Genomic DNA, 27,519 nt, shown 5'->3' with positions numbered 1-27,519 from the left:
ACAACCAAAGTTGTAGTTTCCAAACTGTGCACTAAGACTGTGCCTGAGACAATGTAATGAATGCACAGGAGTGAAGAGGGAGATTTTAAAATTTTGAGGGAAACAAAGCAAAATTTAATATCTTTTGAAAACTGAAAAAACTGTTAGCTTGAGGTAGTTTATGTTTTAACAGTTGATTGTGCTAGATTGTTTCAGTCAATTCATACACTTGCAAAGCTAGGTTTATTGAAGTGCCTGTTCAGTGTGGAACAGGAAATGAGGTGGCAATGTTCAATCTCATCTCAAGGTTTGAGAAGCTGTATAGTGCCCAACTGCAAAATAATTAATTAAATAACTACAATTATTTAAGAATGAAATTTTAAAATTCACTTTATAGATAGATGTATTTTTAAATGCTACTAAGTTGTTAGGACATAAATCCTTATTAAATTGTTTGGGTACAACTACCTTGTACACTGAATTGTTAAGTATTTCTTTTGGTTTAGGGTGCTGTTAAAAATTACTTAGAAAACCTAAAAACCAAGAAAATTTGGATCTTCTCTGAGATAGAAGTGCCAAGACATTGGATTGGACAAAGATAGGTCCAGCTTATGTTTACATAATCTTGAGGGAAACACAGTCATTTGTGAGGTCTTGGTGCAGAGGCTTTGGTATGACTGTCTACGCTGTTACATGCTGTTTATCTGGAAACAAGAATTCCTCTACTTAGGTGACCATAATAAGGCCCCACGTGAATTAGAAAAATGGAACATTTTAATTTAATTTTAGTTCACTGTTGTGGTACAGATGCCTGTCCATTTTTGTATACCAAAAGAGGAATTAATGCTCATATTGCTCATTAAAAGGAGAACTGTCAGAAATGAGTAAACATGTTTTATTTTAAAATTTCATGTCTTTTGGTGGAGAAATATTTTAGAATTATTTTAACACTAACTTTATTTTTAGGCTTGAACTAATCTATTCATTAGTGAGGTCAGTCAATTCAATATCCACTCTGAAATGCTTTCCAGAAATGATTGTCACATAAGTGAGTGTAAATTGTGATTTGTTTCTTAATTTTAAACAGAAAATTTTTTCCTATTAATTACTTTAAGGGATGTAAGTACATTGCCATTTAATCATTATCAGTAATATTTTACTAATGTTTATTTTATATCTAGTGACAAGGGCATAACATTTCATTCTTAGCGCTAATGCTTTTAAGAATTCTAGTATTTATATTAAAATTGGATTAAAATAGATTCATTAATTTAAAATAATGATTACATAACAGATTGCATACTTATGACAAATTGAACATATTTAAGTAAATGTCTATTAACATTAACAAGGTTATATAAAGACACTCATTGACAATTCATACTAATTATTGTTAGTTGTCAAGCTTAATAAGTTGCAGACAGGAAGATATGATTCCTTTCTATAATATAATAAAGCAGACAGAAGAATTAGGTTATGAAAAGACAGAGAGATGGTTAACATCTAACCAAATAAAATTGAGTTGAAATTTTTCTTTTTTATCCATTTAATTCTGTGGACCATGTTCATGGCAGTTTCATATAAGGAGAAGATCTTAGACAGTTAAAGAAGGTATTTGCAGAGCAATTGCATTCTCAGAAAGGATGTGATAGGGAGGGAAAAGAGGAACTGACCTTATAATACGTGAAGGGAAATTTTTCTAGGCACAGGACATATCTGGAAAGAAAATGAGTGACTCCACAAATAGAAGAAAATTTATAAAAACTTGGGGATTGATGATACTCTGAAGATTTTACTCAACCCTTTTAATTTAGAGATGAGGGGTCTGTAACCCAGAGTGGTTAAGCAACTTCCTTTTGGGTCATTTGACTAGTTATTAGCAGAGCAGCTACTAGAAAGTAGAGCTTCTGCACAGATCAGTGCTTTTCCATGACATTATGTTCCAGGGAATAATTCCAATGTGTAATATTTATTTGTAATGCAATAAACCACTTACATTGTGATTTTAATTCATCAGATTTGTTTTTCTCTGTGTTTTTAGGACATTTGAGGTCAATTACAAGAGGAAGGCAGGAAACAGGGTTCAATGGAAGTACATAGGCTTATGAGTCAGGACTGGAATTCTGACTAATATTTATCAGTTCCATGACCTTGAGGAAAATATTTAAACTATGTGCAGATTTTTCATATTTGTAAAATTGGGAAAATACTTCTCATTTTGGCATTGTAAAGATTAAATGAAGCAACAGGTAAAAAGACCCTGGTCCATAGTAGGTTCTCAACAAATGTTAATTCATCTTTACTTAAATAGATTTGGAAGGCAAATGTTTGGAAATAATTTGAAAGGCAGAAGGTTTGGGTACAATGTGGAAAGAAGTATTTAGGAAAATTATTAAAAGCTACACAGAGGACCACAGTTGAAACACTTAGCACAAAATATTGCTCTTATTAGATATGTAAGAACAATTCTGTGATTTATAAAAATATGTAGAGAAAGACATAATAATCTTCCAATATAGTTTGTGCTTAGTACCTGAAAAAGAATCCCAACTTAAATAAAGGTTGTGGAGAGCTAATGATTCTGAAGACAAAAAGGCTGGAGATTGTAGGAGATATTGACTTATAGGGTCTCTCCTCAGAGGAGGATAAATTTCTGCAGTGCATGATTGAAAGTACAAAGCCATTTAAAGCCACTTAAGGAGGAGAGTGTTGTCTGTCTGAGGCACCAATAGACAATGATTACTTTCCCTTTTTCTTTCTTTCTTGGATATGGTGGCATCAAAATGAGGCAGCCATCCCACTTATAATTCATAAGTATCTTTTTGGTACAAATCTACTAAGTGTTGCATTGACTTTATTTCCTTCCCTCCACCCTTCTTCTTGTTTTAAGCAAGAAGTACTTCTTGATGGTGTTATGATGAAATATAACCATAGGATGGTGGGTTGCACTCTCTTCCATGTATCCGTTTATATATGAACAAAGCAGATGGTTCTCCTCATTTTGATATTTTCCTTAATATTTAGTTTTACTTATAAAATTATGCCAGACTATGACACATGGTATCTCTGCTCTTATTTGTTCACAATCTTTCACTGAGAAAGTATGTTTGACCTCTTATAAAAAAGAGATTATGAGAAAGCGGGAGAGGTAGACAGATCTCATTCAGGGAACATGTACATAGATAGGGTTAACCTGCAGGTGTGGAGTGTATGTGTGTGTGTAATTTTCTAAGTTAGTGATACAGAAAAACTTGTCCTAGTTGAGAATTCACCAGCTACTATATTTCTTTGAAGAACTTGCTTTAATATTACATGTACAGTTCCTGTGGGTTACCAGATTTATGTAAAGATTGACTACAGGGAGTGAGTTCCTCTGTCTTCTGATATCAAGCAAAAGCTCTGTTCCATGGGACACTTATGCAGATAGATGTTGCAGGTTTTCTTGCCCAAGACTTAGATGGATGAAAAGAAATTAGGAAAGAGTTTGAAGTTCTGAAGTGCAAAGAATTTGGGGAGTAAGGACTGATGGTAATTCTTTTTTGAACTTGACAGAGGTGATTTTTCTTTACTTCTCTGGACAGAGTGAAAATCAAATTAAATGAGACAATGTAAGTGAAAGGAGTTTATAAAATAGCAAAGCTGTATATGAAGGTAAGATATACACATTTTATTTTATGATTAAAGGGGAAATAGTCACCATCTAAATTAAGATGAGGAATTTTCTTTCTTAAAGAGTCCTTCCCAATGCTTGATCGATTTGAAGTGAGGCCTCAAATGCTCTCACTGACTTCACAAACAAAGGAAGTCCATCTCTGCATTTTCCTTTTCCAATAGGAGACTGCAGTTTAAGGAATTTATTGAAACACAATGTATCCAGCAGGACCAGATTTGTGGGCATGAGTCTATGCAAGTTTTTTTCCCTAAAATCAGAGCACAAATCTTTCATTTTCAGTGGACTACACTTTTCCTAGAGTATCTGGATTCCTTTTACTAGCTCTAAGGCTTTAAATTTTTTGTTTCATGGAGCATAGGTTATGCTCTCTTCTAAAGATGTTAATTCAAATATAGAACACAGCATTCTTTGTACTGAGAACTTCTGAACCTTGCTCCTTTACAGAAATACAAAGAAAACCCTTTAAAGTAATGCAGATGATACACTGTCTATATCTAGGCCTCCATTTACTTATAGTTTAAAAATCAGTGGGAAAATCATGATCAACTTACACAGAAAATTGTAAGACCACTTCATCTGGCTAGATCCTATAAAGAGTCTGATTCAAATCGTTCACACAAAACAAGAATGTCCCATAGGTTCAGAATTCTTTCTGGCAATAAACTGCCAGTGTAAACAGGAAGACCACTGGGCCTCTTGTAAATTTTGGAAACAAATGATACTCATTGCTTTGCACTCAGTCATTTTGATTTTGAGACAAGAGTTTGAATGAATTTTGGTTTTAAGTTCAATGCAAAGGTTATTTGCCATTATCAAAAAAGAACTTTTGTGTTGAGTGTGTGCCGCAGTAGTTATTAAAAGGATGAGAAGGGCATAGGCTATTTAGTATCCTGAATAGAAGCTCTAAAATTGTGTGACTCTAAAGAACTTGACAGTTATATCATTATTACTAAACGAGAGAACTAAAAATTCCAGTTTATTATGCTATGATTGATACTGCACAAAAAGAATATTAAACAGTTTTCCCAATGTTGGAATAATGTAATTTGCAAAAAAAATTTTTAGGAAAACAAAAAAAGGCCTGTGAAACCTTTTAGCAGAATTGATGACTATCCTTTCTGATAAATAATATAATTTGTGTCTAATTTCCAGTGGAAACACATGTGTATAGAATTAAGTGAAGTAATGGGGAAATCAACAGTAGATACACCACAAAATCAAAATAATAATAATTACAAATATCAACTATTATTATTATCTTTAAAAAGAGGCCTGAATTTCCTCTGCTAAGAGGAGAAACTATGCAGTTAGCAATTTACTCAGCAGGCTGAGAAAGAGTATATATGTGTATTTGAAGGGGAGTATGTGAGTGATAATATACACTTTTCATATCTTTTAACACTTATTTCAAATCTGAGATTAAGGCATATCTCTGAAGCAATTTGAGTGCATTTTTCCAAAATGTAAATGGAATCTTCAAACAGCATTTATATTTATTTGGGTCCTCATAAACAATTGGGAAGATTTAGAGTTAAAAGCAAGTTGGTGTTGTGGTACAGCAAAGGTTTTTTGCTTTGTCTGTTAAATTTGAAATAAATACAATCCAGAAACCTATCTCCCTTTACCTTAGAAGAACCTTTAAAAGAAAAACTGATTTTGCTTCTGTATCTCTGAGGAACTAAAGCTCTGAACTTTTCTTTCCGGAGAAGGGGTGGGGAGCCTTCTCATCTGCTTTGCTGCAGGGGTATCAGCCAGGGACCCTTATCTGCCTCCATCTCAATGTCAGAACAAATCCGAGGCTTTCCTGGAGCTAAAGCAAGCGCGGTGGGGAGAGGCACTAAGAGCGGCTGTTGGTATGCCAAGAGGCAAGCTTTGGAATGAAGCAGTTCCACCGCAAACTTGCGAGGCTTGGGCTTTGAAAAGCCTTTCTTCCACTCCCCTTAGCTTTCCGAGCAGCGTTTGTAGCCTAGTGCAAACAGATCGCATATTTGGTGCAAAGAGCCGGGAGAATGGACAGGGGATCACTCCCCGGGTCCTAGGTAGTGGAGTCTGCAGAGGAACTGTCTCTGGGTCTGCAACGCCTGCAAACGCGGCTGCAGGTGGCAAGCGGAGCTGTCCAGCACCAGTGCAGAGGCGGCGGGAGCCAGGACCCCGGCGCGCCCAGGCCGGCTGATGTTCAGCAACAGGGCTCTCCCCTGAAGAGAAGCTGTCCTCATTCACTGCCTTCAGGCTCTGGGCTCGCTACGAGCCCACGCAGCCTCGACCGAGGCGGAGAACACTCGTCCTCACAAGCTGCTCCAGCAGGATGGGTGCCAACATGTTGACCCTTCCTTTCCCTTGTAAGCGACTCCTCCGGAATGGGCTGACTGGAATGCTGGGCCTTTCCCCTTGGCCTCAGAAATTCCTAAATAAACTCGGAGGGGAAGGTCAATTATGGACCCTAAACCCCCGCTTCAACTCTCTGAGGCTTCCCCGAGGTGGCTCCAGAGGGTGGTCTTCCGTCCCCGGCCCCGCGCCCCTCTCCCTTCCAGCGCCCACCAGGGCCAGTCTGCTCCTCAGCTGCCTCTTCCGTGGACGAGGGGTAGGGCATTTGGATTTGGGGCCCTTTGGTCTGATCCATGTCAACGTGCGCTCCTCGGAGGAGGAGGGGACGGTGGGAGCTGGGGTGGCGCTCAGAGGACGGCGACGAAGTGCCCTTGTTGCTCCTGAAACGTGGTGACAAGCCAGGCAGACTCCCAATGAGTATGATGGCGACACATGATGCCGGCAGAGAAAGAGACCACGGAGGAGGGGGTGCTTAAAGGGAGAAGGAAGTAGGCGGGCAGCAATGGGAGAGAGGCGGGAGAAGAAGGGCGGGAGGAGCTAGGGGAAGGGGGGCGAGATAGGCGCGCAGGCGGCAGAAGCCTTTGCCTCCGCGACCGTGCGGGCCACAGCTTCCCCGCCCTGCTCCCGGTCGCACACTCGCAGCCTCCCCGCGAGCGGCAGGCCGGCCACAGCGAAGCGCCGAGGCGGGCGCTGAGGTGGCGTCGCGCTAGCAGCAGCAGAGGCGGCAGCCACCGCCAAACGCGGGCCCCGGGTGCCGCGGCGCCCCAAGTTCCCGCCATGAGCAGTCGGCTCTGGAGGCTCCGCGGCTCTGGGGACTCACTCCCAGCCGAGCACGGCAGCAGCGCCCAGGGGCCCCAACGCTCCTAACGCCGCCGCCGCCGCCACCCGCGTCCCCCCCGCCGCCGCCGCCGCCGCCGCCGCTTCGGCCGCCGCAGAGCCGCCAGCAGCATGTCTCGAAGGAAGATTTCGTCGGAGTCCTTCAGCTCCGTGGGCTCCGACTACCTGGAGACGAGCCCCGAGGAGGAGGGGGAGTGCCCCTTGTCTAGGCTCTGCTGGAACGGCAGCCGGAGCCCGCCCGGGCCGCCCGAGCCCAGCGCGGCGGCCGCCGCCGGCCCGACCCCGGCAGCCGCCGCCGCCACCGCCGCCACGGCTGGGGCCAGGAGAGCGCAGCGCCGGAGGCGGGTCAACCTGGACTCTCTGGGCGAGAGCATCAGCCGCCTGACGGCGCCCTCGGTGAGCGGGGAGAGGAAGGAGGGCCGCTGCGCAGGAGAGAGGAAGGGGATCGGGCAAGTTGGCGCCACGCTAGCCCGGGCGTGTGCGAAGAGCCCCGCCGCTGGGGGGCGGCTGGGCCTTGCTACGTCCGGCCTACAGTTCCCAAAGGCCGGGGCAAGACCCGCACCTTGGGCTCTGGTGGAGGGGGGCACTGGAGTACGGGAAAGGAGGAAGACTTCACTCCTCCGGGGTCTCCTGATTCAGAGGTCTGTCTGCCCACCTCCAGCCTTGAACCCTCCTTCGTCGCGGTCACCCTGACGGCCCTAGGTCCTCCTTCATGCCCACCTGTTTTCTTTCCCCTCGACTTTCCCAGGCACTGTGTTCCGCAGTTTCCATTTCCATGTCTTTCATCTCTGGTCTCCAGTATCCCAAAGGAACTCTTACTCCCTTCCAGGAAACTCTTCCTCTCTTTTCCCACACTCTCTTGCTCTTAGCATGACCTTCTCTGACATCTTTGAATTCTGCAGGCTAACTGCATTCTGTGTTGCATTCCTTTCTTCAAATCTTTGGGAACTTGTTGTCAGATACTTTTTTGAGTTGTCTTCTGATGAAGAAACCTCTTATCTCTTGTTTTCTCACTACTTCATATACTTTTTTTCTTAGTCACTAGGCATTTATTGGCTCAACCTTCTTCTGTGAGTAACCCTGGTGTCTCTCTGATATTTCTTACACCCCTACCTCATCCTTCACTCTCTTTTCCCTGGACTCTTTAGTGCTTTCTCCCTCATTTTTTCATGGTTTCCTTTTATTAGGCCCTTCATAAATATCTGTTGAATGAATAAATGCCTTCCTAGCTCTCTCTAAACTTGTGCTCATTTAGGGATGTCTGTATCAGCAGTTGCAGGTGTACTCCAGACTCGCCCTGGTTCCAGGCATCTTTCCAGAGCACTTCTGCCTCATTCCTGCTCAGGCATTTCAGCTACTCTTGACTTTTACTCTTTGCAGTAATGCCAGACCTCTGTTTTAGTCTTTGACTGTGTAAGCTCTGTTTTGAAGGAATTCACTCCATTGCACACAGAATCCTAAAGAGACTCAGTGTCAAATCACCATCCACCTTTTATTCTCACCTTGATTGGTTACAAAGGCTTCAACTATTGACAGCACTTTTACCTACCCATCTCTGAGACTTTTACTTCTTTAAAGTTTCCAAAATGAATTGGAACATTGATCTTGTTTGCCTACTCTTGAGTCTCCCTTTTGAAAGTACTCTTATAGTTTATGGTAGGACGGACCTGAGAAAGAATGGGATCCAGAGAGACTGGGAACTGGTACCAGGCAATCCTACAAATATCCTGTGGCCATTGCATTAATGGAATATGACCTTTTAGCAATGAAACTACTCTTTGGTCATCTTCCTTTTTTTATGCATTTCCCCTTCAATTTACCTTTAGCCACTTCTTTCATTGATAACCTAGGAAACAAAACTCAGAATGGGTTAGCTACTGTTTGCTATTCTTAATGCAGATATTTACCAGGAAGCATAATCTTAGGAACTATTTGATGTTGCAAATTGTTGAACATAAGCCTTTATAAAAGGAGTCCAGGAATCCTGTGCATCTGTAGTTTTATGTCAGTACCCAAAGCAACGTTTGTGCAATATACTAATTCTTCAGTATAACAGATTAATATCTAATATGATTTTACTAAAGATTATTAGTTTTTTGTGGGAATTGTTTATATAATCCTGGAGTTTTCTTTTTGCCTAAGAATCAGAATTTACAAATTTCTAAAAAGTTTTGGCACTGCCTCTAGTAATGCCACTTTAACATAAGACTATTCTCAGCAACTTATGTGAGAAGTAGATAAAATAAACTGAGCTCAAGTATTTACTGCCAAAATAAGAGGTAGGAAATAGTCTCTGATTTTTACCTTTTATAAAGGTAAAATTTGAATGACTTTGACTCTTTGCTGGATAAAAAGCATGTAATCAGATAATGGTGTACAGGATAAGAAGTTTGAAATTGAAAATAATTGCGATAATCAAAAATATGCAACAGCTGTATGTACTTTCCATGCTATAATTCTTTTCTATTTTGTTTCTTTTTTAAAATTTTATTTATTTATTTGGTTGCACCAGGTCTTAGTTGCAGCAGGCAGCCTCCTTAGCTGTGGCATGCAAACTCTCAGTTGTGACGTGAATGTGGGATCTAGTTCCCTGACCAGGGATTGAACCCAGGCCCCCTGCATTGGGAACGTGGAGTCTTATCCACTGCACCACCAGGGAAGTCCTGTTTTCTATTTTGAAAAAGGTCTTTCAGCTGTTATGCTGAAAACATACATGTGAATATAGTGTAAACAATTCCAACTTCATAAGGCATGTATAAACAAATTCTCATTGGCTAACCATCATGTCACCAATAGAATTGGTAACACAAGGAAAACAGAGAGTATATTTCAAAGCAGCGGCTTATTTCTGTGTTCTCCACCCCCATTTTCTTTTGTTTGGCAAGCTAGAACACTACTTCAAAAAGTTCCAGTAGATTCGTTCTCCTACATTGTCAGCATTCTAAACTTCTCTGAAAACACTTACGTGCTATCTAATGTCCTTTCATTAGAGCTAAACAACTTAAAACAAACAAACAAAACCCCAAAAACCTCTGAGAACAGCCATTACCAGAGCATTCTTAGATGGAAATTTCTAGTTGTTTTGAGTGTTGCAAACCTTCTTGCATTGCTGTGGAAGCTCCTGTGTTCTTAGTGGTCTCTTCGTGGAATATTGTCTCAATCACTGGAGATTTATTTGTTTTTTATTCAGGATAATTTGCAAGTAGGGAAATAGAAGTGAATTTAATAAATACTAGGATATTGCCAAATAATTCAGCTAGTAATTTGATCAATGGAATATTCAAACTCTGTTTTTTGATATTTTAAGAGTTACTTTTAGGTGCATTGATGTTGGCTATAGAGATTATAATATTTTCATACTATTTTAATAATAAAAGTAAATTGAATTCATAAAATTGAAAAAATTCTGGAATTCAGGATACCACGTTCTCATTCATTGTGCCTTGGACAACTAAATACTTGTATATTATTGTGCATATTACTTTTACTGTCTAGGATCCTACTCATCTGTAAGTTATTATATTTAGGGTCCCTTCCTGTTCTGACAGTCTACGAAGACATATTGTATTGTCAAGCTTTCAATAAACTGTCACAATGGCATATGAAATAAAAAGCAAGGACCTATTACTATGAGTTTTAAAACTGAGGAAAGTAAATTACTTTTTTAAGTAAGGGCATCAAAGTACTATTTATTCCACCTAGTTGTTAAAAAATATTTGAGCATCTGCAATGTAGCAAGTATTGTGCAAAGCACTGGTGATACAAATGCCAAACAAAACTTTCCCGTTTTTTGACCTCATGGAACTTCTTTAATTATAGACTTTATTCTAAGTAAACTGTATTGAGGTAAAATATAAGAACTCCAATTGTTGAAGAGATGTCTAGGGGAAGTTTTATTTATCATCCACTTTGGTTAGTTTTGTTCACTATGAATCTCTGGGGTGCAGCCATAAAAATAAAAATAATCCTACAGACCTGGCTGAAGATGCATATATCACTTATTACATTATTTATTTTGAAATAATTTACTTGGGAACACATATGGAAAAACAGTTGGGTGTTTTACATCAAGGGTGAATTTAGGGTCTCATTTATTTCCATTTTATGTTTATAAATGAGAGTTGCTTAGACCCCTCTCATTTTGACATTGGTTTTGGGTTTGCTAATGTCAGTCTGTCAGTGGAGATATTCTAGGAGACCAACCCAGGGGCAAGGCTTTCCTAGGTTTCTTGTCAGAGAACTACTAGCTGTTATAACATTACAGATGGCTTTGAAGACCTCAGAAGCTATAGAGAGCAGAATGGCAGGGAGAAAAGTAACAGAACTGGAAGGATGGCATATAAAGGGAGGAAAGCTACTTACATAGGGAATAGTCCAAGAAACAAAGAACAGTGAGGAAAGAAAAAGGAAGGGAAGCTTGAATTCAAGTAGCAAAAATCCAAAAACTCCTTCATTATTTTTGGAAAGGAAATTGTATTGATACATGCCTATGAAAAAGTGAAAGGACATAAAAAATACATATTTAGCCTCTCCTAGTATTAAATAAAATTAACTTTGTGATGTGTAAAGCCTTAAATAAAACCTTAGAAATTGTGAGTGTAACTAACATGTAAATAATGAAAAATATATAACATATAGTTTTGAGATTAGATATTTGATAAATTTATGTGTTTTAATTGAAGTTTTAAACATTTGGGGCTCAATATGGGTAATAAAGTTCTTAGCAATAGATTCATTAAAATTAAAAATCAAACAAAATGTATTCTAGTAGTTCAGTGTTTTCACTTTTGTAGAAATTAGATACTATCATCTGAAATCAGAATTTAATGGCCATCTTTTGCTTTTTTCTACCTCATCCCTAGTCATCAGAAACAACACGGAAGAACTGAAAGAACAAAGATTTGAAGTTTGACAGAAAAATTGAATAACTCCCTGCTGAGCCCCTTGCTATATGTAAGGCCCTGGGAAAGCTAACTCCTTCCTCCTCAGAGCCTTAGTTTTCTATTTTGTGAAGTAGGAATAATGACTACCTTATAATTTGTTGTGAAAGAGGAGCAATATTCCTTGTAAAATTTCTTGAACTCAATAAATGACAGTTTCAAGTTGAGATCCATTAACTTCAATCAAATTTGAATGCCTCCAAATGATCTAAAATTTTTCATTTTTTCTCAATAATTTACTTGCTAGTAACCTTATTAAAAGAGTTCATAGGTTAACTGATGTCATGTACCTAAAAAAAATTGATACGGAGTTAATTTTGTTGGCATTGTCCAGTCAATCCATTAAAAAAATTAAAACTGGACTCCCTTTTTGGCTCCCTGGCTATGCCTCATGTGTGTACACAAGTATACGTAATCATTGCAGATTCAAACATTTCTATCAAACTGCTGAATGTTATGTGGCAGTATGAGTACCACAACTATAAATTCTATAAAAATACTAGAACATATATATTTGGTAGAATATGAGTATTTCACAACAAATTACTTTTAAATTAGGAAAAACTTTAGGTGAAAGAGAAACTGCTTATTTCACTTGCCTGAGAATTTCAAGAGTTCCCCATCATTGTTTTCAAAGTAATTTGTACAAGTGTTCAAAGGTTTATGCTGTGAGATGCAAGAACCACCTAGAGGGGTGGGATAGGGAGGGTGGGAGGGAGGGAGACGCAAGAGGGAAGAGATATGGGAACATATGTATATGTATAATTGATTCACTTTGTTATAAAGCAGAAACTAACACACCATTGTAAAGCAATTATACTCCAATAAAGATGTTAAAAAAAAAGAAAAAAAAAGAAGAAGTAGAGACACAGATGTAGAGAACAAATGTATGGATACCAAGGTGGAAAGGGGGGGTGGGGGGAATTGGGAGATTGAGATTGACATATAAACATTATTGATGGTACATATAAAATAGATAACTAATGAGAACCTACACTATAGCACACAGAGCTCTACTCGATGCTCTGTGGTGACCTAAATGGGAAGAAAATCCAAAAGAGAGGGAATGTATGTATATGTATAGCTGATTCACTTTGCTATACAGTACTATACTCCAATAAAAATTATTTTAAAAATAAAAAAAATTAAAAACTGAATTATGCAGCTAATGACTTCTACATTTTGTGTACTGCACTCTATTCTTGTTTGGCTACAAGCTCAATTGTTAGCCCTTCATTTTAAAGATAAATTTTGACTATGGGAAATGACATCAGTGATTATTAGTCTGTAGGTAGAGGTGATGTGATTATATATTCCTTTTTAGTATATAATTTATCTACCTTGAAGTTTTCTGAGATGTGTGGGAAGAGTACCTGAGGGCTATTATGTGTTTTTTTCCCTTCTATATCATCATTGCTGTTTTCATTCACTTTTGTTTTATCTTGTTGCCTCTGTCATAGGGAGCTGAAGGTAAAAGTTTAAAAACTTACATGTTTTATTGAATATGATAGTAAAATAAGTGGGTGATCTCTAGATATAGACATTGTTAACTGTGAATTTCACACACATCTAGGAAGAAAAAAAATTAAGTGGCATAAGTAGGGAGAATGTTTACAAGGGCTGACTAGGTTTTCTTTGCAGACCCTTATTTGATGCATGAACCAGTGATCAGGTCAAAATTCAAAGTTCCTCTATTTAATTTCTTACTCTAATCTTGGTACTCTTATGTTTATCTTGTATTTAGCATGGTACCTGATACTTAATGGATTTTCAATAAAATGCTCAGAATGAATGAATGGATGTTCTTATTTAATTATCCAATTATATTATTTCTTTTTTTGTTTGATTTTTTTTCTGTGTTATATTTGGTTCAAACAAAATATTTAGATTTCATACCCAGCCTGTGAGAGATACTTTCAAGTATGCAAACCTGTTTGAATTTTACTTACACCTGCCATCTGAAGCAAAACTTCAGAATAAAGTTGTGTTAAAAAGAGAGCAGATGGAAAAGTATTCTTCTCCTGGAACTCCTTGAGTGGCCTATTTATATTTTAAGAAGTTAGGTAAATGTAACAACTCTCCTCCCATCTCCAGTATAAGTCTGCTTATATTTTCTGTACAGTTCTCTCTCCGGTGAGAAATGTTTGTCAGCAAGTGGGCTACTGTCGCCAAAAATGCACTGCTGGGAGATGGAATGAAAAATCTTGCTCCTCAAATATCACTTCAGGACAGGATCTGAATATCTAGAATTATGAGCATCTCATAAAGTTGAAAATTCCAGCTTAGAGTAATTTAGGAAGTAGGGGAGCTGGAAGTCTCTTTGAAGGCTGGAGATTTGTTGTGGCTGTTGTGGGGAACTGAGAAAGAGTGAACATTCTTATAAATAGAACAGTGAGAAATCACTTCCTGTACAGGCTTTATCTGAGGCATATTAAACAGTTCTTCATCTGAACTAGTGGTTATCAAACTTCAGTGAACATAAGAAATACCTAAAGGAAATCATTAGAATGTAGGTTCCTAGCATAGTTCACTGTGCTATACAGTAGGACCTTGTTATTTATCCATTCTATATATACTAGTTTGCATCTGCTAACCCCAAACTCCCCCTCCATCCCTCCCTCACCTTCCCTCCTCCTTGGTAGCCACATGTCTGTTCTCTATGTCTGTGAGTCAGCTTCTGTTTTGTAGATAAGTTCCTCTGTGTCATATTTTAGATTCCACATATGAGTGATATCATATGGTATTTGTCTTTCTCTTTCTGACTTACTTCACTTAGTATGATAATCTCTAGGTCCATCCATGTTGTTGCAAATGACACTATTTCATTCCTTTTTATGGCTGAGTAGTATTCCATTGTATATATGTACCAAATCTTCTTTATCTGTTCATTTGCTGATGTTCAGTTAGGTTGTTTCCATGTCCTGGCTATTGTGAATAGTGCTGCTGTGAACATAAGGGTGCATGTATCTTTTTGAATTATAGTTTTTTTAAAAATTATAGTTTTGTCTGAGTATATGCCCGGGAGTGGGAATGCTGGATCATATGGCAACTCTATTTTTAGTTTTTTGAAGAACTCTATAGTGTTTTCCATAGTGGCTGCACCAACTTACGTTCCTACCAACAGTGTAGGAAAGTTGCCTTTACTCCACACCCTCTCCAGCATTTGTTATTTGTAGACATTTTTACTGATGGCCATTCTGACTGCTGTGAGGTGTTATCTCATTGTAGTTCTGATTTGCATTCTCTAATAAATAGCGATGTTGAGAATCATTTCATGTGCCTGTTGGCCATCTGTATGTCTTCTTTGGAGAAATGACTGTTTAGGTCTTCTGCTCATTTTTTGATTGGGTTATTTGTTTTTTTAGTTGTTGAGTTGTGTGAGCTGTTTGTATATTATGGAAATTAATCCCTTGTTGGTTGCATCTTTTGCGAATATTTTCTCCCATTCTGTAGATTGTCTTTTTGTTTTGTTTATGGTTTCCTTTGCTGTGCAAAAGCTTGTAAGTTTGATTTGGTCCCATTTGGGGTTTTTTTTGCTTTTATTTCTATTGCCTTGGGAGACTCACCTAAGAAAACATTGGTACTATTTATGTCAGAAAATGTTTTGCCTGTGTTCTCTTCTAGGAGTTGTATGGTGTCATGTCTTATTTTTAAGTCTTTAAGCCATTTTGAGTTTATTTTTGTATAGGGTGTGAGGGTGTGTTCTAACTTCATTTATTTACATGAAGCTAACTTTCCCAACACCACTTGCTGAAGAGACTGTCTTTTTCCCATTGTATATTCTTGCCTCCTTTGTTGAAGATTAATTGACCGTAGGTGTGTGGGTTTATTTCTGCGCTCTCTATTCGCTTCCATTGATCCATATGTCTGTTTTTGTGCCAATAATACACTGTATTGATTTCTGTAGCTTAGTACTACTGTCTGAAGTCTGGGAGGCTTATGTCTCCAGCTTTGTTTTCTTTTCCTCAGGATTGCTTTGACAATGCTGTTTTTTTTATGGTTCCATATAAATTTTAGGATTATTTGTTCTAGTTCTGTACAGAATGTCATGGGTAATTTGATAAGGATCACATTAAATCTGTAGATTGCTTTGGATAGTATGACCATTTTAATAATAGTAATTCTTCTAATCCAAGAGCATCCAAGAGCATATCTTTCCATTTCTTCGAATCATCTTCAGTTTCCTTTATTAATGTTTTATAGTTCTCAGCAAGTCTTTCACCTCCTTGATCAGGTTTATTCCTAAGTATTTGATCTTTTGGATGCAAGTCTTAAAATAGATTTTTTTTTTACATTCCTTTTCCAATATTTCATTGTTAGTGTAAAGGAATACAGCCGATTTCTGTATGTTAATCTTGTATCCTGCTACCTTGCTGAATTCATTTGTCAGTTTTAGTACTGTTTGTGTGGAGTCTTTATGGTTTTCTATAAAGTGTATCATATCATCTGCATATAATGACAATTTTACCTCTTCCCTTCAAATTTGGATACATTTTATTCCTTTTCCCTGTGTGATTGCTCTGTCTAGGACTTCCACTACTATGTTGAATAGAAGTGGTGAGAGTGTCATCCTTGTTTTGTTCCAGAATTTAGCAGGAAGGCTTCCAGCTTTTCAATGTTGAGTATTAATTTAGCTGTGGGTTTGTCATATGTGGTTTTATTATGCTGAGATATGTTCCCTCTGTACCCACTATGGTGAGAGTTTTTATCATGAATAGATGTTGAATTTTATCAAATGCTTTTTCTGTATCTATTGAGATGATCATGTGGTTTTTGTCTTTTCTTTTGTTGATGTGGTGTATCACATTAACTGATTTGTGTATGTTGAACGAACCTTGTGAACCTGGGATGAATCCAACTTGGTTGTGGTGTATGGTCGTTTATATGTTGTTTGATTTGGGTTACTAATATTTTGTTGAGAATTTTTTCATCTATATTCATCAAAGATATTGGCCTGTAATTTTCTCTTTTGGTAGTGTCTTTGTCTGGTTTTGGTATCAGGGTGCTGGTGGCTTCATAGAATGTCTTTGGGAGTGTTCCCTTCTCTTTAATGTTTTGGAAGAGTTTGAGAAGGATTGGTATAAGTTCTTCTTTGTGTGTTTCATAGAATTCACCTGTGAAGCCATCTGGTCCTGAACTTTTGTTTATAGGGAGTTTTTAAAATTATTATTATTACAGATTCTATTTCACTTCTAGTGATTGGTCTGTTCAAATTATCTATTTCTTCTTGATTCAATTTTGTTGGGCTGTATGTTTCTAGAAACTTTTCCATTTCTTCTAGGTGTTCAAATTTGTTGGCATATAATTGTTCATAGTATTCTCTTATGGTTATTTGTATTTCTGTGGTATTGGTTGTTATTTCTCCTTTTTCATTTCTTATTTTGTTTATTTGGGTCCTGTCTCTTTTCTTCTTGGTCAGCCTGGCCAGAGGTTTGTCATTTTTGTTTATACTTTCAAAGAACCAGGTCTTGGTTTTATTGATTTTTTTCTATTTTTTTAATCTCCATTTTATTTATTTCCTCTCTGGTCTTATTATTTCCTTTCTTCTGCTGACTTTAGGCTTTGTTTGTTCTGTTTTTTTTTTTTTGAATTCTTTTAGGTGGTAAGTTATGTTGTTTATTTGAGATTTTTCTTGTTTTTTGAGGAAGGACTGTATTGTTACAAACTTCCCTGTAAGAATTGCTTTTGCTGCATTCCATAGATTTTTGTATGGTTGTGTTCAGAGGGTCTAGTTTAATAACTCTAGGAAGAGGCCAGGACTCTGTATTCTAAACAAAAATCCAGGTGATTGCTAGGCCCACCAAAGTTGTGCTTAAAGGTTACTGAATTCCATACCTCCAGGATCATTGATCTAGGCTCAGTGAGCGCTGTAGACTCATTTTTTGGGTAGAATGATCCTGGAAGTGGCTCCTTTGGAATGATTGTATCCCAGGCAATTATTGTCTTAATAGGAACAGAATAGAGGAGGTGTCTTGGAGACACACCTTATTGCTGTATCCTTTGTGTTCAAAATAATTTTGTTAGCTCTGTGTTGGAAAATATTTGAGGTTTAACCATTTGTAGTTTTAATTATTTGTGGACTCTTCCCATTTTTCCTGAGTATTCTCCCCTAAGTTTATGTTTAGTAGGTCACAAGTCATTGATGTATGTGTCCTGTGGCCTCTTTACTCAAAATAAAGAAACAGCTATTCAAAAATGTTGGGGCTGATAGAGAAGGGAGAAGAAGGGCTGTTGTGATGGTCAGTCTGACATTATTATCCATATCTGTGTTTTTTAGAGCAAGATTGACATGACATTTCACAAATGTGCCATCAAGTGGTTCATTTTGAAGCAATGACTTGTTCACGTGCCAATGAAATTTTTTTTAAAAAGGTGAAGAGAGAAAGAAACATCTAGATGGAGAAGAATTTTTTTGCCTAGAAAGGAAGCAATAGGAGGTTCAGATATCAGATTATAGAACCACCTCTCAAACCCTTCCAAAATATGACAAATATAACAATGGTTGCTAAACTCTACATCCTTAGCGAATTAGTCTTTCTCTCATTCAGTGGCTAAGATGGGTAGGGGTCTAGTTGAAGTCTCCAAATAAATGGTGGTCCAACATTTGAAGAAATTTGCATTTGCAGAGAACTCTAGAACCAACCTATTATGAGAGGAGGCTGTCTGTGTGGAAGTCCTGAGGTTACCCCAGTTGCAAGGCCTTGAATCCACTTGACTCCTTTTCCATTCATCGTACTATATTTGTGACGTGTGAGTCTGCTGTGCCCAGTGGAGGAACTTAATATGTTCTAAAAAAAATGCTTCCATTCCTTGCTGCTTTATACCTCTGCTTCTTCATGCATGGACCCTTCAACTTAATATTGGGAGAGCATGGCTTTCCTGATTAGTTTTGTGCATACACAAACACAGACACACACATACCCAGATACATCTGTCCTGTTTTCTGTTGCTGCATTTCTTCCCTATAGAATACTAAGTTATTGCTCAGACCTGAATAGTGGGACTTATTGTGTTGACAGGTGATTTTGGTTTATTCTGCCTCCTTAAGACAGAGATCTGTGCATGCCCATGCCTAGCAGAAAGTCTGATTTATAAAGGCACTCAATCAATGTTTGTTAAGATAATGAATAAAAAATTGCATAAATTCTTGTGTAGATTGTGGTGTATCTGGTAATGCTCTGTAGGCTACAGTGATTTTGTGCTGTCATATTTTAGTTGATTATTGTAACTGCTTTGTCTGTAGATTTTTTCAGACACAAATAAGTGTAAAGATAGTTAAAGCATTTGTTTTAGAATGCTTTAAGATTTAAAAAAAAACTCCCTTATTGGGTATTTTATTGTGTTACCAAACATTGTATTAAAAATCTCTACAAACCAGCACATCCACGTATCTATCCTTCAGATATCATTATAGACATAATGATGTTACTGGAGGGTTAGAGTCCTTGAGAAAAGTGGTAAAGTTAGAAATTATTGATTTAAGGAATGGGGGAGAAAACTGAACAGGAACAGGTTAATGTATTATTGGGTATTTCTTGAGGGTCGAGCTGAGGGTGACAATAATGAATTTGTAGTCTAAACTGAGAGGATTAGTATGACTTGGAACATATTATTGGCTGTTTTTTGAGGGCCCAGCTGAGGTTGGAGATGATGAATTTGTAGCCTAAACTGAGAGGATGAGTATGACTTGTAGAGGTATAAAATGGTGAAAGTATTTATTGTATATTAAAAGGCCTATATGTCAGATTGAGTTTGAGCTGTTAGGGGACAATTTAATGGAGGAGGGTTAGGGTTATGTCTTGTGAAATAATGAGAGTGAATGTCAAATGGGGCAGATTGTAATACTCAAAGGCATTTCTAGCCTTCTTGTGTTGGACAGAGATCTGATGTTAAGCTTATTTAATATATATCTGGGTCCTGTTCTTTCACTATTCTTTCTCACAGAATAGATGATTGGTACCGCAGGTCCCTGTCTACCAGACTGATGACTGGTAACTAGTTGGTCTTTGAGAAACTCAGATCTAGCTTCTTGATTACTATATACATTATGTTTTAAAAGTTAGAACTAATACTTGAAAAATAAGAACATTCAATTACATCATTCAATGTATTATTTATGGGCCCTAGTTGTTACACAATAAAGTTTCCATGGCTCAGACTTGGTACATTGCTTCTTGAGTATGAGAGCCTATGGGATTTAGAGTAATGGTTGGCTACCAAAACATTTCCTAATGTATTGGAGAACATAGCAGATTTTTTTTTTATCTGAAAAGGTAAAAATTAGTTCCAGTGAATCAGTCTAAATAAACAGTCTAAATAAAACATATGCAGTATCAATTCATGAGTAGATGAAGTTCAATAAAGTACCCTTAAGAGTTAAACAATTTTCATTTTGTTAATCAGTCTTTGATAGTCCCAAAGACTCTCCTGTGTGTTTCAGTGCCTCAGTGTCATCATTATGAGTCAATTATCACTGAGCTATAGATGTGTGGACATCCTGGTAACTGGAGTGATTGACTGATTGATTTTTTTCATTATTTTTTTCCTCCAGTTTTTTTTGAGATATAATGGACATACAGCACTGTATAAGTTTAAGGTGTACAGCATAGTGATTTAACTTATATACATCATGAAATTATTACCACAATAAGTTTAGTGAATATCCATCATCTCATATGGATACAAAATTAAAGAAATAGAAAAAAATAATTTTTCCTTACGATGAGAACTCTTAGGATTTACTCTCTTAACAACTTTCATATGTAACACACAGCAGTGCTAATTATATTTATCACATTGTACATTACGTCCCTAGTACTTGTTTGTTTCTTAGTGATTCAATATTTCTATACATTTAAAAATGATCATCATGATAAGGCTAGTTACCATGTAAGTGGAGTGTTTTAGATAATCAAATGCTTTACAATATGAAATTTCCTCTACATAGAAGCACTAAAGAACTAAATGGTCCTTGCGGTCTGAAAGAGTTAATATGCGTGCTCAGTTTCTCCTCTTCCACCAGGGAGTCTCAGGCAATGGGAGACAAATTAGGCATGATTTGAAAAAAAAGGTTTTGTTTTGTTTTTTTAACTTTTAGAGTTCTGTGTATAATTTGGTTAGTGTGCTTGTCTTGTTTTTTCTTGAAAAATGCCTGTTAGTGTATGTGTGTGTGCAGGATGGGTGGGGAGAAGGGCACTGGTGGACAGAGGCTACAACACAATTAATGCTGCCTTCTGTTTTTTATTTTAATTTTACTTCGGGGAAATAACTTTTCTGGCTCTGTTTCCCATCTCTGAAATCATATGTAATAAGACTAATTTCTCATTCAAGAGTAAATATGTAGTAAAATGTGAATAGTGAACTGAAGACAATGTGTCTGTTATTAGTTGCTTTGTCATGCTGCTATGCTGATTGCTTGAGGACTAAGGCATTGTTTCAGATTCCTTCACTCTCTACATTCTGGGAAAAGCACAAGTTTTAGAGTCAGACACTAACCCTGGTCATTATATTGTGAATTCTTGGATAATCCTCTATAAGGCTCATTTTCTTTATAAAATGAAGGTAATAACTTATAGGATTATGAAGATTAAAAGTATAATGTGTACACAGTAATTGGAATACAGTAAATGATCAATTAATTTTGGTGGCTTTTATTAACTGCTTCTTATCAGCATCTTACTGACCTGTATATTTTAAATCACATCTCCTGGTAACTTGAGTTACCTCCAGCCACATCTTTTCCAAAACATATAGAAATTTCCTTCTTTATGGTTGTTGCTCAGCATTCTCCTGCTTTTTATGGGAAATATTTTTTAACTATCTTGGGTGTACATTTCAGAGTTATGAAATCTCCCAGAAATTCCTTCCCAGAAATCTTAAAAATAAATGTATTCTTACTGGTCACCTTACCCCTCACATTCATTCATTCATACAGCATTTATTTAGCAAATGAGTACTTGTTGACTCATTAGCATGCACTCAATATGCATTAAACACACAGAAGAAGTGGGGCATTCAGACAGAAATTTGATATGATCCATTTGGATTTAAAAAATGTAAAACTGCTTTTTAAAAATTACCAAATAATGTGCATGACAGCTATTTTTGCCCCTCTTTTTCATCCTATCCCAACCTTTCCTTATTTGGCATATGGACATATGGAGGACATATGGACAAACGAAGGGTCTGTATGTAAAAGATCAGTTGAAACTGTAATGAAGATGATAATGCTAGTAATAATAACTGCTCATTTACAATGTGCTGGGCACTGTACTAAATGCTCTACACATTTTATTCTATTTTCATACTCACAACAGTAATGCAGGAGTGATGCCTTACTATGATCTACAAGTACCAAGAGACTACCTCTCTGACCTCACCTCATGAACTGTAATCTACACTTACGGCTCTATAGTACACTCCTTGAACATTCCAGGAAAGTATTATCTTGCCTCAGGACTTGTATTCTATATCCCCTGTCTCAGAAATACCCCCTCAGTCCAGTTCTCCACATGATTGGCCTTTTCTTGGCTTTCAGATTTCAGCTCAGTGTCACCTCATCAGACAGCAGCTCTCCCCCACTAGCCATTCTCTTTAACATCATTGTTTACTTCGACCAGCACTCACTATCAGAAGTTATCTTTTTATTACTTACTCACTTATTTATTGTCTTCCCTCACTGTAATTTAAGCTGTGCAAGGGCAGGAACCTTGTCTGAGTTGTTCATAGTGGTCTTTGTAGTGCCTAGAATAGTCCTGGCTAAAAGCATGTTCTCAGTACCTCTTTATTGACTGAATAAACATCATTTTGAAAGAAGTCTTAGTACCTAGAAAAGAAAGAGCATAGTTAAAAAAAAAACTTAACAGGGTAGAAGAAGAAGAATTAACATGTGTTAGGCAACTACTGGGTATCCAACATTAAGTGTTTTCATAATATGTATTCATTGAATTTTCAAAATAGTCTTATGAGAGATTGAGAGAAGTTGAGTGACTTGCCTGTGATCACAGTTAATTACTTACTGATGGAAAATAAGATTAGAATCTTGGTCTGTTTAGCTCCAAACTCTATTTCTTCCACATTTGTATATTTCACCCCCTCTGAGTGTGGTGGACATTGTGATGTACTGCCTAGATGCCCCTACTTTAGTAATGATGGACTTACTTCCCTAGATGCTAGGAGTGCTGCTGACAGTGACCCTCAACTGTCAGTCTCCTATACGTATTGCCTGGACTGAAAAGAGATGCCTTGCCCAACGTCATTCCCCATTCCAGTGACTAATCAGCATATGGATATGAAGACTTGCCCCTTTTGACCTAATTCAGCCAACTTTGAAGGTAGAACTCCACGTAGGGTCAGCAGTGGTCTCCACTGAGATAGCATCACAGTCCAACTTCTTCCTCTTTCATGGGTATTGATCCCCAGAGTACCCCTTAATAAGCTTTCTGCATTCTAATCTTCTCAGAGTCTGCTTCCCAGGGAACCCTGCCTACAATAGTGTGTTTGAGAATTGTGATGGCATTAATAAAAGTGCAAAAATCAGCAATGGGTAGGAGGTATTTGGAAGGAATATAATGATAACTTTGGATTTGGATTTTTTGAATTTAGGCGCAAATGGTTGGCTCCGGACTGTGAGTTCTTTGTGAGCTTTGTGTTATTGGTTCACCAGCCTCAGCACAGTGCCTCTCATACTGTAGGCAGAAGACTCAATAAATAGACCATTAAAGATTTAGCATTGGAGTTTGGGGGACAGTTCATGGAGGTAATAGCAAATATCTTGAAAATTGACAAGCTGTCTTATTGAAAGAGAGGAAAAATAAGAACAGTAGAGAATTGAAAAGCAGTATAGAAAAGGGAATCAGAAGAATGTAGGTGCTAGGATGCATTTTTGTTTGGTTGTGTGGTGGGAGGTGACTGGAGAGCAGCTGGAAGCAAGTGTTGTAATGGTTGATATTTGAAAAATGATGTGAATTTAAGACTGGTACTTTCAAACCCAGTACGAATGAGGTTTCTGATGGCCTTCAGAAGTGATGTCAGTCGTGCAACTGAGAAGGAAACCTGTTTATTGAGATTTAAAGAGAGAATATATGATGAGTAAACAAAGGATATCATGGGCATAAATTTGTCTTCCAAGACATTTGGCAATACAAGTAAGGAGAGGTAATTGTCAGGGCCTGTGAGGCCAAATCAAAGTTTATTAAAGAAATGGAAATTCATGTTTGAAGGTAACAGAGTAGTCAAAAAAGCTATAGATGGATGAGATAAATAGGTTTTGGGAAAGGATAGAGTTGATTTAGAGCCATTCTGTAGCTCCTTTGCCAAAAGTAAGGATACTTATTTCTCTGTACCCAAGGGGAATACAATATGGCATAGTAGGAGTATAGTGCAAAGACAGCTATCAGATTTTGGTTTTATTTACACCTAATTTATCACGATCTTATCTTGATTTTATCATTGTAACTCATTGGTCAGTAATTTTGTCAAATTTAAATTGCAGTTCTCTAGGTATACCTTAGCTGTTGTAGCTACACTGACCATAGGATGTCAAGTGAGGTCTGAAATGTTAGTAATTCATTCTTCAGAAATTTTGTATTTAAACCATGAAGTGTACATTTTTGGGTATATTCCATTGTAAATCACTTTTTGAAAACTTCAGATTTACTCTTATTCTTCTAAAGATAAGACTTTGTAAATTGATTTATGCTTGTACTAGCTTGTTCTCTTTTAGTTTTAAAGGTAATTTGAGATACATATTTTATGTATATAAACCATATTCTTACCATCTCTGTGTCTGATATGACTTTGTTTAGCATTGGACCTCTTTTTGACATTGATGAAAAGGTCTCTAAAGGAAGGAACTCTTGAGGTATTAGGAGCCAAGTGAATAGGACTCGACTTTGTTGTTATACTGAATATATTTTACACAGTTGAAAGGTGGTGTGGAAGGCAAAATAAGGCCAAACAAGACATACACAATCAAACGGCGCTTCTTGGCCCTCTCCCTTTTCATTCCTGGGGGAATTTTACTCAATTTCAGCAAGCAAGGACTTTTGTCTATTTTTATATACTTCCAAATCCCAAGTCTACTAGTGCCTGGCATGTGGTAGCTGATCAGTAAGTATTTGTTAAATGATTAAATTTAGAGTGAATATAAAGATATTTATTCTAACTATACTACACAACTATACTAACTATACTACACAAATAAGAAAGAAGTAGGATGATAAAAACAAATGCACTTTAGAAAAGTAAAATCAGTAACATGAACAACAAAATAGACAAAACATATTATACAAATGTAAATAATTATTATATCCTATTATCCTTTATTCCTTCATCATATATTTACTATACATCGTCTATACATGCTTGACTTTATTGTGTCCTGAGCCAAAACATAAGATCTATGGAGCACAAAATGGCTCTAGTCATCTGCAGGGTTAAAAAATAAAAGTATTTTATTGGATTTTTATCCAGTATTTTACTGGATTTTCCTTAAATACTCTTGTAATATGCTACACTAGTCGATTTACGTTATATATTAGCAAGTAAGAATACATTTTTTCTACATGATCTAAATATATATATTTTTAAAAACTAACATTAGTTTATTAAACAGATATTTGTCGTTGGCCTTTTCTGTGCCAGGAATTTGAGATGTCTCAATTATAGAAAATACTTATAATCTGTGCTCCCCACTGCCCTCCTCTCCCCCCTTACCATTTTTTCTTGTGATCCTGTTGCAAACATTTCAGGGATAAAATTTAAGAAAGATTTTATCTTTCTTCTGTAGATCTCAACAAAAGAAAAATATATCTCTTTTAAAGCCTGTTGACCAAATTCTCAGTGCAGTGTTTCTCTGAGCCTGTCTTCCAATTTCATTTTTTCCTTGTGTGATTGGTTTAATTTGCGTATGGGAGATAATTTGATTTTTGAATATTGTGTTACAAATATTTGGTTTCTAACTTAAGGAATTTATTTGTTTTCAGAAAGGAAAGAATGCAGAGACCCTTACAAATTGTATTTTTATCATATATTTACAGATATAAACCTGAGTTTACTTTAATAGCATTTTTGAAATCTATATGTTTATCTATTGATCTATCTATTATTGATTATATAGGTCAGAAAAGAAATGACTCTGTCTGATTCTGAATTTAAAAATTTAATTAAGTAGAAATCTGGAGTAGGTATACTTACTCTCATTGTGTCTTTTTAAAAAAATTGCCACAGTAGTGAAAATGTCTTTTGCCTCCTTAACAAAGAATTTGCCTCCAAAGGCATTTATTGTAAACAGTGATAATGATGAGATGATTATGTTGTAATGGAACAGACTGAGGGAAAGAATAAATTTTAGCTGCATAATACTGTAATTCCATTTGAAACTTCAGGCAGATATGAGGAAGTTTCTAGTGTGGTTGCTGGTGAAGAACGATTTATTGTTTCCTCCTGATATAAAGATCAATAAACACTTTGTAGACATGACATCATTTGCAAGCTATAAAGCCTCCTTTTTTTTTCCCCCTCTTATGTTAACTCATTGCCATTATAAACACATTTCAAAGAAAACCAATCTTTCCTTTTGCTCTGAATTGTTCTTTCTCCAAAAGTGTGCTTGCAAAGTACAAACGTAACTTTCCTGCTGAAAGAGAATGGGTGAGCTTCTTCCACAGCTTGCAAGGGGCTAACTGTGAGAATTGTGGTGTGTGCTGCCTGCTGGTTCTTGATGCACTTAGGCAGTTGTCTCCTTATTCAGCTGCATTCTTGGGATGGGAGTGGGGGAGGATGGAGGAAATAAAATACTACTTTAAGTTGTAAATGTAATTTTCCACCATTAACTTAGCATTCTTGACTACTGAGAAATATCTCAGTCTCAAATACATAGTTAACATAGATACCCAGTTATTTTGATTATAGCAATGGGATATATTAATCAATGGCATTAATGATGACTGTAATGAAATGAACAGTTCCGTTGGATATGTAGTTGGAAAAAGTATTTTACTACAAGTTACCCCAAGAGACATAAGTTTTCAAAGAATACACTTTCATTTTTCAAAGAATACACTTTCAAATACAGGTCAATTAAAATGTTACAGTTATAAAACTATAAAATATGAATCTAAAATTAAGATCAGAACAACAATTTTTAGCCATTAGATAACGTATTCAGCCACTTTATGTGATCTATAAGTCAAATCAAGATATGACTGTCTAGAAACATCTTAAAAACCTAAGTAACAAAGTTTATTATTTTGCTCTTCCAGAGTAACTAGTAGAAACAAAAGCAAAATCATATCAATGTCAAGCATATCACAGTTTCTGCCTTGGCATTTTATACTAGTGTAAACTCTGATATATTATGAATTAAGTTTGAGAAAAAATTGTAAAGTATTTACTTTTGGTAGTCCTTATTCTCAATCTCTCTCTCCCCCCCTCCCCATCTCTATCTCTATCTCTTTCTATCTCTATCTCTATCTCTTTCTCTATCTCTTATCTCTTTCTCTCTTGATTCCTATAGCAAAACCCCTTGCCACAAAAATCTGCTATGAGTCTCTCCCACCAGACAAATTGGACTATGGGCATTTTACGTACCTTACATTAAATTATTAATTGAAAAGCACTTCTTTTTTTTTTTTATTTTAAGCGCCTTTGCAGGAGTGAAAAGTAAGTTTTGGAGGAAGCCTTGAGGGGATGGATAGGATGGGGATAGCTCTCTTGGTGCTCCTAAAATCAAATTTGGTGTCTGGCTCCACAATGCTGTGACAT

The 27,519-nt window shown here is 37.0% G+C and overlaps 1 protein-coding gene across 2 annotated transcripts in view; it reads left to right on the top strand.

The window, feature by feature from the left end:
* Window positions 1–6,581: 6,581 nt before the first annotated feature.
* Window positions 6,582–27,519, top strand: part of GUCY1A2 (guanylate cyclase 1 soluble subunit alpha 2) — a 426,391-nt gene continuing 405,453 nt past the window's right edge. The window contains exon 1 of one of the 2 annotated variants that reach the window (XM_029206851.1): window positions 6,582–7,210. In XM_029206851.1, coding sequence (XP_029062684.1) covers window positions 6,926–7,210 — 285 coding nt within the window. In that variant the 5' untranslated portion in view covers window positions 6,582–6,925. The remainder of the gene's footprint in view (window positions 7,211–27,519) is intronic. The other variant, XM_029206852.1, reaches the window with a different exon arrangement.

Source organism: Monodon monoceros, unplaced genomic scaffold (assembly GCF_005190385.1).
Source record: "Monodon monoceros isolate NGI ecotype Baffin Bay Population unplaced genomic scaffold, NGI_Narwhal_1 Super_Scaffold_7, whole genome shotgun sequence".
Taxonomy (NCBI): domain Eukaryota; kingdom Metazoa; phylum Chordata; class Mammalia; order Artiodactyla; family Monodontidae; genus Monodon; species Monodon monoceros.
The sequence above is the reverse complement of the archived record's forward strand: the minus strand, read 5'-3'. Positions and strand labels throughout refer to the sequence as shown.